The sequence below is a fragment of the Trachymyrmex septentrionalis genome, unplaced genomic scaffold (genome assembly GCF_001594115.1).
Source record: "Trachymyrmex septentrionalis isolate Tsep2-gDNA-1 unplaced genomic scaffold, Tsep1.0 scaffold22, whole genome shotgun sequence".
Lineage (NCBI taxonomy): Eukaryota > Metazoa > Arthropoda > Insecta > Hymenoptera > Formicidae > Trachymyrmex > Trachymyrmex septentrionalis.
The window spans coordinates 5702790-5714202 of NW_017305375.1; the positions used below are offsets into that span (position 1 = coordinate 5702790).

The window sequence follows — 11413 nt, forward strand, 5'->3', positions numbered from 1 at the left end:
GGGGCACGAGGAAATCGATGTCGACGTCTGGGGCTACGAGAGGAGGTTTCCACGCGAGGAAGGGCTCGGCACGGAGGGCTCCTCTTCTCGCTCGGAGACGGTCGCGGCAAGAAACGGAGCGGATAATCGAAGAACCTTGCGCGGTGACCTCGCTTCTATTTTTTTTTTTCTTTTTTTAAGAGAAAGGGGTCAGATAGACCTGTACATGCAGGTATACTTACACACTCGGCCTTCGGAGTAGCTCACAACAATCGCCGCCTCGTCGTCGTCGTCGTCGTCGTCGTCGTCGTCGTAAATATGTATACTCGTGTATCGCTGTCGATCGAGTGCACTCTGGGTGGAGATGCGGCGCGTGCTAACGGGGTGTGATAACGAGCAACGTTATCCGGATGACACCGGCGAGCCGCCTCTCCTCTGCGCGTATCCTATCCGGTACGACACTCCGCGCGACACTACTCCGTGTACTCCTACTCCGTGATAGGACCAGGAGAGGATTACTACCTCGTCTGCGTGTGTGTAGGAGGAGGGGGTTGCATCCGCGAAGAACGTAAGAAGAAGGGGAGGTAAACCAGCCGAGTCACCACCTCGCTCTCTCGCTCCGTTCGCGCGGGTGTCTCGAGCCTGACTGACACTCGGCTGACTCGGCTCCTAGCTTGGGACCATGGTACCGGTCGTCGGTCGACCGACCCCTTCGCTCTCACTCTTTCTTTCTCTCGCTTCCTCTTTCTCACCTCTTTCCATCCTGGTCTAGCTACCGCCGTGCCATCGCTGCGTCTTTTTCGCATCGCGGTGTTATCCACGTTTGCCTGCTCCTCGTCGCTCCACCGGCCGACACTCGTCGCATGTATCGGGTGATTTTCTTTTGTCGACGACCGCCCGTGCCCTTCGTCGCGAACACTTTCGCGGCAGGAAGTCGGGACTGTCGAGAGTCAAAGTGACACCCCATATGTGGTGGATCGCACGCGAGTCTCTCGCTTTTAGGCTTCAAATTCTCCAAAAGACTGATATCCCGATGCACCTCGTCTGATACTGAGGCGATGGAATTTGAAATCAGTACAGACGGATTTAATTGTCTTTAGAGGGTGGGGGGTCTATTTTCGAAATTTTACAATTTTTCCTTGAATAAGATTTATTATAATTGATTGTTTTCATTGTATCCTTTGTCTCAAAATACGTCACTGTTATAGCGCCACTATAACGGTTTTCATGTAAAGGTTAATTAACGAATAAAAATAAAAGTGCGGAAAGGCCTGGTATTCTAAAACTGTAGTTATTCTTGAGATCGATTGTACGCACACGCGATGAAAGTCATGTCTGACCGACAAACAAACGTTTTATATACTTTTTATTGATCTTGTAAAATATGTATATATATATATATTTCCGTAATAATTATTTTGCGAAATGCGCAATCGTACAATTAAATTTGAGAGCATTTTTGGGGGAATTGGATTGACGCAAACGTCTTTAATTACGAACTTTAGAGAGATTGAAAAATTTAATTACATAGAGAGAGAGAGAGAGAGAGAGAGAGAGAGAGAGAGATGCAGCTAGATGCTTATTACAAATTTTCGTACATATCAAAACGATCGATACACATTTAATAAATTATTTCCTGAAAATAATTAATGCGAGTAATGTTTATATAAATAAATTAGCTAAATATATAAATAAACATATTCTTCAGACGGTATCAGCAGAACTAATTAATTCGATATTTTTGTATACGATTCATGTACAGAAATTAACTTGACATCAGTTGCGATGTGTTTATAATAAAAGATACAGATTCAACTGGCAATATCGTAGTTCAGGCGAGTTCTAGAGGATATTTAAAAAAACACATTAATTAACTCGGAAATAGTCACTCAAGCGAAAAAAATGTAAATTATTGTAAAATACTTTGTATATTACATAACGTATGTTTTTTACTTTTCGAACAAACTATTATTGAACTTTTAAATATGCAATTCCATGGAAAATTACAAAAACACATTATTTAAAATTTTTATTTTTAAAAATATTACCACAATAAGCTACTTAACGTGTTTATTCCATTTAATATTTGTTTGGATTTTACTTATTCTTTTCGAAAAATTGTAATTAAATCTATGTTTTCAAATATTAATGAAATACAAATCATAATGTGAAACACTATATATATGTACATGTTCCCAACTACAAATAAAAGTCGGAAAATAGTTAATAATATACGATATGTTGTAGGGATGCACCAGATATCCGGAAAATATCCGGTAGCCGGAATTTTGTTACTATCCGATCAAATAGTCGGATATTATTAGTATCCGGGAATGTATCCGGTTGAAATTTGATATCATTAAATTGTTGATTTTTTTCTTATACAAATATATTCCAGAAATAAGTACGCATATTCATGATGCTATAATATCATACATTGTTGCAAAATTACAATCTTTTTCCCTGTAGGCCTTTTTTTGTTTCTTGTTTTTTTTTAGAAGGCACTTTCTCGGAATCCGGTGGAATATCCGGTAAAATGTCGGATATCTGATCCGAAGAAATATTACATTTGTCCGGATATCCGATAATTTTACGACACGGTACGATTCCTAATATGTTATTAATAATAGTGATTTTAATTAAGGAGTGTAGAAATACTCCAGATGATTGTTTAGGTAAAAAAAAATTAAGTGACTACTCCCGGATTAAGGCACGCCCTTTAGATCACTTTTGGACGTCGGTATCACCCTCGTGCGCCCGGTCGATATGCTAATTAGAAAGTTGGGCGCGAGAAGCGGTTGAAGCGAGAACTCAGGTGATGGTCCCATGGGGATATTGAAATGTTATTTTAGAAGCCGACTTTCTCGTCGACCTTCTCATGCGGGATGTCTTCAATCAGCACGCTGTCCGTCGGGACAAGTTTGACCCGATCGGACGGCTTGGGTCTCATCAGAATGAACGGCAGCTCGGCCGTCAACTCACCGCCCAGAGCGCCCAGATAAAGCTTGACCTTCACGGCGTAGGATACGATGATGCCGAAAGTGTCGCGCACGTCCGGCGAGGTAAGCAGAGTGCTGGACGCGAGGTCGCTCTCGTCCCGTTTCATTACGCCATCGAGGGCGATGCCGCGACGCTGCTTATTGCTCGCCAAGGAAGGCTTCAGGTAAAGCACCTTTTGTAGAGTCGAACCGGGATTGATCGGGCAACCGTCCTGCGTCTCGATCGCTTCTATCACCGTTCGGAATTGACCGTTCTGAAAGATCACTACGTCGATGCCCTGCTGCACCAGCGCCTTGATCTTCTTCACCACCTTGTTGCTGTTGTTACGCACGCACACGTTGAGAGCGATCGCCTCGCCGTGATTGTACAGCTGCTTGTCCAGAGTAACCTCGAGCTCGAGCTCGCCCGGGCTCAGCAGGAAGTCCTTGCGCACCACGGTGCACGGCTGGCGACCCTGCTTCGTAGGCGCGTACTGGATCTTGCGGATGCCCATCAAGACGGTGCTACGCTTGTGGGTCACGTCGGTCTCCGTCTCGCCGCAATATACCTTTATGTAGTAACTTACGCCACACGGCTCGCCGGTCTCGTCGGGTCCAGGTTGAAGAGTCACGCTAGACGGCGCGCTCTGCGGGAATGTGAACGTAAAGGGAATCGCATTCGAACCCAGTTTCTTCAACAACCTGTTCCAGAAAGACATATTCAGATTCTTACATTCTGTCTACAGTTGACAAGTTAATTTTGAAAGCTTGTTGAAAGCGTTAAAATGATAACTTCATTACTCATTGGTATTCGGAAATTTTTTAAAACGACGTAAAAGGAAAACAATAAAGAAATACAACAAATCAAAATTAAAAATCAATTTTGAAATATTATATGGTTTTAAACATCGTTAAATATTGATTAACTCTCACTTAATTTTAAGTATATTATAATAAACACATTCCAGCAATAAATTTCCTCGTGCAGTAACATTATAATGCTCCAGCAAATGCAGTAACACAATTGTAACAATGTACAGATTTATTACTGTACTGTATCTTATGTCTGTGAGACTAAATATTAATGGATATTTCTTACCTGTCTTGCAGCTTGGTAGGATTGGATTCGGGTTTCTTGATTTGTGGAAAGATCTGCTCTGACGCCAGCAAGAGATCCTTTTGGAAATTCAGACCCATCACTTCATCCTCTTCGCGTCCGTAGCGAAAGCTGCACAGCAGCTGGCACCATACTTTCCTGCCGCTATCCACATATTCCGGACTGATTAGGACTACACCGTCAATCGGTTCGGTACCCGACAGGTAGTCGATGAAGTCGCGTTTACCCAGGTAAACAGCGAGCTTACCGTTGGGTGAACATTTTTTGTAGACCTTGAAATTCGCCACCATGGTAAAAATGTCTTTGTCTCTTCGGTTCAGACAAAATGAATAGATCGCCGAGCAACGGTTGGAGACTTATATACCAGGAATATACGGTGACGTATGATCAACTTTTAGGACTTCCTAAGGCGTTTAACAGAGCGGATGAGACGTTTGAATCGCACTCACGCGACGCTTTTCTACGTTTCTGAGATATTTGCGTGGATTATTTTGTAACCTCTGGTGAAAATAAAGATTCGACCGTAAATCAAATGTTATAAGGAGAGAGTGACAAAAGCGTAAATGAAGCTTCTAGAAGGCGAAAATTGAAATGTAAAAAAAGAATAAACGTCTCTTTTATGTTTCGTTATCAATTTTCATTTTCGGAAAGCGCTTTTGTTCCACTTTGTTACATTCGACTTACGCTCCGATTTTTATTTTCGCTGGAGATGTTTCGCTAATTTCTTTGCTGACAAATAAATTTTGAAAACATTATCATATTGAGAGAGAGAGAGAGAGAGAGAGAGAGAGAGAGAGAGAGAACAGGATAATTTTATTAGCATGTGCATGTTCTTGCATAATATTGTTTAAGACTTCGATATCGTAACTTCGTGACTTTGATTTGCATGGTTGATCTATGAGTTTCTTGGGCTTCACTTCGACGTTGAAGGCTATCATATCTTAGGTAGTATATATATGTTCTCTTTCTCGAAACTTGTTTACCAAGAAATGAATTATCTGCTTGATTGGGATACACATTTTTTTCTTGATTTTATTCTAAAAAATAAAGAATGTTATTATTATATTTACAAAATTCAACTTACACATAAAACTCAAAATAAAATGCATCAAATGCAGTTTTCTTTCTGTTTTTATTAAAATAAATAATATAATACACAAAGATTAAAGAAAATCTAGAGAAACGAGAATTTTAATTTAATTTATTTATAAAAAAAAAAAGAAAATCTATTAATAAAACATATTAAAAACAATATATTTTATATATGATATTTATATAACATAAAATTTATAGATTTATTTTTATTAGCATTCATTACCAGCAACTCCACTTTTTTTACAATATGTACTTTTTTACAATGTCTGTGATTGATCGATTTTATTTTTTGTGAAATAAAATTGAAATTCTGATTTCTTAGATTTTTTATAAATATCTTCCTATCTTTGTACATATGTTCGCATATAATTTATGTAGCCACACGAATAACGCATCCACTTTAATTTTTTTAGTCTAATGTTAAAAATTAAAATTGAAGACCGTGAATGTGTTACCCACTGGGAAATCCATGTTGACTACGTAGTTCAACGTGCACATGGAGGGCATTGGAAGCGCCACTAAACAGATTTCACACTTCGCAAAACGTGGGCAAATGTGGGCATGTCTACTTGTGAGACTCTCAAGGTTATTCTTTATCTAGCAATTTGGCTTGAGAATTGAAAGCCATGCTTTGCTGTGTTTCATCCAGCTCCGTGCGTTCTTCTAGAAATTTTCAAACACGGTAATATTTTGCTATTACGTGTGACAGTTGATTCACAAGAATGTCGAAGAACTCTGATACTAACGTTGTTGCAGTAAGTTTATTACAAATATAATCATCGTTTTGATATGTTTTAATTGAAAAATAATATACTCTTCTGCAGAAAAGTTTGTTAATATCTGATATAATATGATTATTATTATAATCTAACATATGTATGCAAAGATGATTCTCTATGCTTCATCACGTCTTTATATCTTCTTTTAATTTGAGTTCAATAAGAAAAGCTGATGATATTTTTAATAAATTTTATAAGGTATAGAATTAAGAATTAATTTTCTATATTATATAGATGAAGTCAATGGCTCTAGCTATACCGCCAGATTCTCCAAAGAAACCAGTAAAATCAACCGCAGTAGTGAAATATTCTGCTGTTCAAACACCAGCGACATATGCACAATTACAGTGCAACACAGACTTGAACCTTCCGCCCAGTAATTGGCTCAGTAGTTCGGCAGAAAGTTATGGTCTGCAAAATGTTTGGTCTCAGAGTACAGGATTCTCCAGTTTTCGCATGGCACACATGTTTCCCGATTGCGTTGGTGAAGTGGATGTGGTGTCAGATGCTGAAAATATAAAGAAATTACTCAAACTGCCTTACAATCATGATGTAATTTCGATGATGGTGCATCGTATCGAAAATACATTGTTGCTAGATGATTTTGACATACATAAATATCTGCTGAGACAAGCAGAGAGTGATTGGGAATGGTTAAAAAAATTCTTCTACGAGCATATTTTTCAAAATCTCGGTGATAAGGAAAAACGTCTCTTTCATAAGGCATACAGCAGAAATAGTTTACAGCAGAGGAATCTGGTATCGAAATTTCTATATCATTCTATAGTGCTAGCGGATAAAAACAAAGAGAGCGAAAAACCTCAGTTACCTGTGAAAACATTAGAGCCATGTTTACCTGAGCCTACACAAGAGGAGAAAGTACCTGATCCGAATTACAAACATAATTTTTCAAGAAATGTTGTATGGACATTTGAAAACATACAGATGCTTGTTGGAACAGACATGCCGATATTTGGCGGTCAAACACATCCATGCATAAGTCTACGACTGAGAGACATGACGAAGCCTATAAATGTCTTAACAGGAATAGACTATTGGTTAGACAATTTAATGTGTAATGTTCCAGAAGTAGTGATGTGTTATCATTTAAATGGTATCGTACAGAAATATGAACTAATAAAAACCGAAGATCTTCCAAATTTAGATAATTCAAAGTTTAGTCCTAAAGTAATTCGAGACGTTGCTCAGAATATTTTAAGTTTCCTAAAAAATAATGCGACAAAAGCTGGTCACACTTATTGGTTATTTAAGGGTAAGTTTTAAACTTGATACATGGAAAGTGTAAATAGAAATTTTTACATTAGCTTAAAAATATTTCATTCACATGCAATGTTTTTTTTTTCAGGTAAGGATGATGATGTTGTAAAATTATATGATTTAACATCATTGTGCAGTGATGTTTCAGAAGAGAAGGGACAAAATCCCTTTACTGTGCCTGTTGCAATGTTGTTATACAGAGTAGCTCGCAACATGAAATATTCTCCTGATTATCATCGTCATCAGGGTACAATTAGAATGCTGCTGAAAAATTGCGTTCAATTGCTGCCGAAAGAGAAATACCCGCAAATCGTTACATCTGCGCATTTTATGCTTTCGGATTTGTATATACCATCTGATACAGATCCAGCCAGTCCAGGATTATCAGATCAAAGCGACGAAGAGGATGTTACTAGTGAGTGTGGTGCGAGTCAAGAAAATGAAAAGGAAGAGGAGGAAGAAACTTGTGCGATTAAATCTTTGACCTTAGCCAACAGTAAATAAGCTTGACTTCAATTCTATTATTTTTTTATAATTTTTTATTAACATTAATTTTCTTCTAATTTTAATATATTATCGTTCTTGTAGTGAAAGAACAACGTGAGCAACCAAAGTACAAGGCACCTCCAATGTCTGGTACCGTAGAAGAGAGATGTCTGTCTGGATTGGAACATGTTACACACGGACTCGATTGTCTTCAATATTTTCCGACCGATGGCAACAACGATGAGGAACAGAAAAAAACTGAAGAATATGAGAAAGAGAAAAGAAAATATGAGGAGATGCATCCTAACGTTGCAAAACCTTTCCAAGCGATTCCTATGCCTTACACCCCATTAAATCAGCAAAACAAGAGTGCCACGTTCGATAAAAGTTTGGAGAATCATAGTCTCGCGCATAAAAAGAAAAACAAACAGAAAAAGAAGAGAAGTGAAAAAAACATTACGAAGGAAGTAGCAAACGTGAATGCTTTATTGTGTAAACCGAAGACGGAAACATTACCAACATGGCAAGCGCCAAAAAAAAGCGATAACATTTGTTGGAGTGCTCATTTAAAAACATTATTATATGAGAAAGCATCTTTGATATTCGCTGTGCTCGCCGAGAATGAATACGTAAATAAAAATTATGGTGCCTCCTTAAGATATATGCTGGAAGTATTGTATTGTCAGAAAATATTGGAAATTTTCTGTGGTGTAAGAAACGACAAATCGCTCAGCTATTTATTAGGTCGTGCGGGAGATTGTTGTTTTATGACGGTGCAAGACTGGTGCAACGTTGAGAAGCATAGGAAAGATTACGATACGAAGAATGAAGTGGAGGAGAAAGTAGTTGAAGAACTTTTCAGTATGGAGGATCTGGATATGAGTAAGCATCGAAATGCACTCAGAAATAAAAGTAATATATGAATGGTCGTTACTATTTTATTACAGATGGTGCTGAATTATTACCGAAAGAATTAGGAAGTCTAGAATCTACATTGGTTTCATCGTATAAATGTTACGAGCAAGCTCTATCTCTGGAGCCGATGGATATGGACAAAAATAACTTATTGAGACGACTAGGGAATATCCATAACGAGTTGGGTGTTCTTTACATGAATCAAGCGGGATGTACGTGAACTTTGCATACTTCAATAGAAGATAATAAGATACTTGTTTATTAATCAAGAAATTATAAATTTTTATAGCTCGATATCAGCAAGAAAATCAAATGGATGATATATCGAATTTACCGGATGTAACTACGCTTTTAACGCGTTCCTTGACTCACTTGGAATCTGGGGTTAAAGCTTTCGAGACTGTCCATGACGAAGCGAATCTGGCGCTTTTGCACTCTAATACCGGTCGACTTATGCGACTCTGCGCACATATGCATGGCAAACAAAACACGCAGGAGCGTCATTTTTACAACAAGGCACTCGTGAGCTATCAAAAGGCTTTGCAGGTCTTGGGCGATAGGAAAATAAATCCGGCAATATGGGACACGGTCATGTGGGATTTCTCAACAACGTTGTACACGAAAGCCACGTTATTGCAGGATTATCCTACTGCTGAATATAAAGTACAGTAACTAATTAATGTGTAATCTTTACTGTTGCGTAAATAATTTTTCTCGTCAACAATTTAATAAATTTAATAATAAATGCACTAAATTCTTTTTTAATCTCTTATTGTAGAGTGAAGAAGAATTGGAGAGAGAAGTAGTAGATACTCTCCAGAAGGCACTCAAACATTGTGATATAGATACACCGGGACCACGTCAGCCGGTTTATCAATTCCGCGCTGCGACCATTCAACATCGATTGGCTTCGTTATACCATCGCGTGTACAGAGAAATTGAGTCGGATGCGGATAGTAGCAAGAAAAAGACGAGTTTGCAGTTGTGCAAACTGTATTACGATAAAGCAGCGAAGCTGTTGCTCTCGTTAGAGCAGAGCACGGAATATTTGACGGTACAAATGGAAAGAGTTGCCCTGTCGGAATACCAAGCGCGTAGTACGTCTTTCTTTTTAGAAAGTTATCATTCTTCCCGTTGTTCAAATTTTCTTTTGCTATAACAGAATTTTTACGTTTACTTTTTCAGATGGCACTACTTTTAATAGTAAGTTAAAAGCATACCAAAATGGTCTGGAGTTAGTATTACATTGTATACCTATTATGAAAATGTTATGCGAACGAGGTAATGCAACGAAACAAAAGACAATCGATAATAAAACAGAGGATAGTAATGCTGAACATGAGAAAGTGGTCGAAGAACAAAAGTTAATGGATGATGAGGAAAACCTTATAATTCTGTTGGAACAGAGATTACAATTTCTTTTACGATCGTTAACCAAGCTATTTCTTAGTAAAAGTCCCGTGCACAATAAAAAAGAGTACGTTGCTCTAAATTTATTATATAATATTTCAAAGATTGAAATTTATGTTTTACTATTTCCATTATTTTAATACATCTTGTTTTTAATGAAATTTCAGGCATGAAACACTCGCAAATCTGTACAAGCAGTGTTACATCCGAACGTTACGACCAAACACAACGTCCGGATTTACTTTAGTACAACGTATGACACAGCTTTTACAAGAGCTCGATCTTATGTTAAAGCAAATAGAATCTTAACCCTAGGTATATGTATACTCTGAAGTATAGGTATATTCTCTGAGAATCTAATAAAATTACGAAATTTTATTATTGGTAGAATTAGTAAGTAAGGGAGGTCATGTGTTTCGGTACTTATAAGTTTTAGATTATTATTAAGTAATAGACATATTTTTTATAGTTTATTTATGATCAATTAAAAAAGACATTAATAACAATACAGTAATTTTCTCGAACATGATGAAAAGACTGACAGGAAGTCTTAGGACCTCTTTGTGATAACATAGATAATCTCGTATACGAAAAATAAGTGTATACCTAGGATTAATTAAAGTATAAATAAAAATCGTGTACAGACTTAATACCGTGTTAACGACTTAAGAAAATAAAATTAAAAATATAAAAGTCTTTCGAGAAAAGTAAACGTGTTTTTCTAATCTTTTGAAATTATATGATGTATGTATAAAAAAGAAATAAAGAATAACACTTATTGTTATATCAGATGTGATAACTCTTGAGGACCGATCGTTTTATCAGCTGTTATCAGAAAGCAGTTCTACTTTACATATAAATCCAATCAATATTTAAAGACTATGCGTTTTCTCCGTGTCCAGATCTATTCTTGGAATGCCAACCTTTACAGTCCACTTCATCAGGGCGAGGAGCAACCTAATACTGTATCATCCTGATGAAATGGACTGCAAGGTTCACGAAACGTTGACATTCCAAAAATGGATCTGGATACGGAGAAAACGCGAAACGCACAATCTTTATATAGAAAGCATCCGTGGAAGCCTCAAGGATATCAATCAACATTTATAAAATTTTATAAAATTAAGGTATGTGTGAGCGTGGGATGGGAGTTAGGCTCGAACGCAGGAGCATCGACCTCATTTGATTGCTTTCGCACATAATCATTCTAAAACTTTAATGAATTCATATTAGATTTTTCCTTAGCAGTCTCCCTCTTATCAAACCTAATTAACACCTAACTTTTGATGAAGGTCTTACTTGGCGACAGGTTAATAAGATATATTGGCATAACATTTTAATTAAAAGACAAGGTCGAAAGTTGAAGTCTAATAAAA

General features: G+C 37.4%; 3 protein-coding genes across 3 annotated transcripts in view; 1 reads left to right on the forward strand and 2 right to left on the reverse strand.

The window, feature by feature from the left end:
• LOC108748331 overlaps window positions 1–614 on the reverse strand; it is a 75368-nt gene extending 74754 nt beyond the window's left edge. The window contains exon 1 of the mRNA XM_018486406.1: window positions 222–614. The gene's annotated coding sequence lies outside the window, so the exon portion shown is untranslated. The remainder of the gene's footprint in view (window positions 1–221) is intronic.
• A 1582-nt stretch (window positions 615–2196) lies between these two features.
• Window positions 2197–4385, reverse strand: LOC108748333 (phosrestin-2). Its single transcript, XM_018486415.1, has 2 exons — window positions 4057–4385; window positions 2197–3659 (listed from the first exon to the last, which is right to left on the reverse strand). The coding sequence occupies exons 1-2, from the start codon at window positions 4362–4364 to the stop codon at window positions 2828–2830; spliced, it is 1140 nt and encodes a 379-aa protein (XP_018341917.1). The 5' UTR covers window positions 4365–4385; the 3' UTR covers window positions 2197–2827.
• Window positions 4386–5725: 1340 nt separating this feature from the next.
• On the forward strand, window positions 5726–10675 carry LOC108748437 (erythroid differentiation-related factor 1). The gene is made up of 9 exons (XM_018486620.1): window positions 5726–5924; window positions 6183–7221; window positions 7315–7722; window positions 7815–8594; window positions 8660–8839; window positions 8917–9290; window positions 9406–9724; window positions 9813–10104; window positions 10205–10675. The coding sequence occupies exons 1-9, from the start codon at window positions 5892–5894 to the stop codon at window positions 10344–10346; spliced, it is 3567 nt and encodes a 1188-aa protein (XP_018342122.1). The 5' UTR covers window positions 5726–5891; the 3' UTR covers window positions 10347–10675.
• Window positions 10676–11413: the final 738 nt, after the last annotated feature.

What these genes read in the sequence shown, in the direction of transcription:
- LOC108748333 (XM_018486415.1), bottom strand. Translation starts at nt 4,364, where the DNA reads ATGGTGGCGAATTTCAAGGTCTACAAAAAATGTTCACCCAACGGTAAG. An exon ending in CCTACCAAGCTGCAAGACAG is followed by an intron (nt 3,660 to 4,056) that starts GTAAGAAATATC and finishes TTTCTGGAACAG; the next exon opens with GTTGTTGAAGAAACTGGGTT.
- LOC108748437 (XM_018486620.1), top strand. Translation starts at nt 5,892, where the DNA reads ATGTCGAAGAACTCTGATACTAACGTTGTTGCA. An exon ending in TTACATGAATCAAGCGGGAT is followed by an intron (nt 8,840 to 8,916) that starts GTACGTGAACTT and finishes AAATTTTTATAG; the next exon opens with CTCGATATCAGCAAGAAAAT. An exon ending in GTCGGAATACCAAGCGCGTA is followed by an intron (nt 9,725 to 9,812) that starts GTACGTCTTTCT and finishes TTACTTTTTCAG; the next exon opens with ATGGCACTACTTTTAATAGT.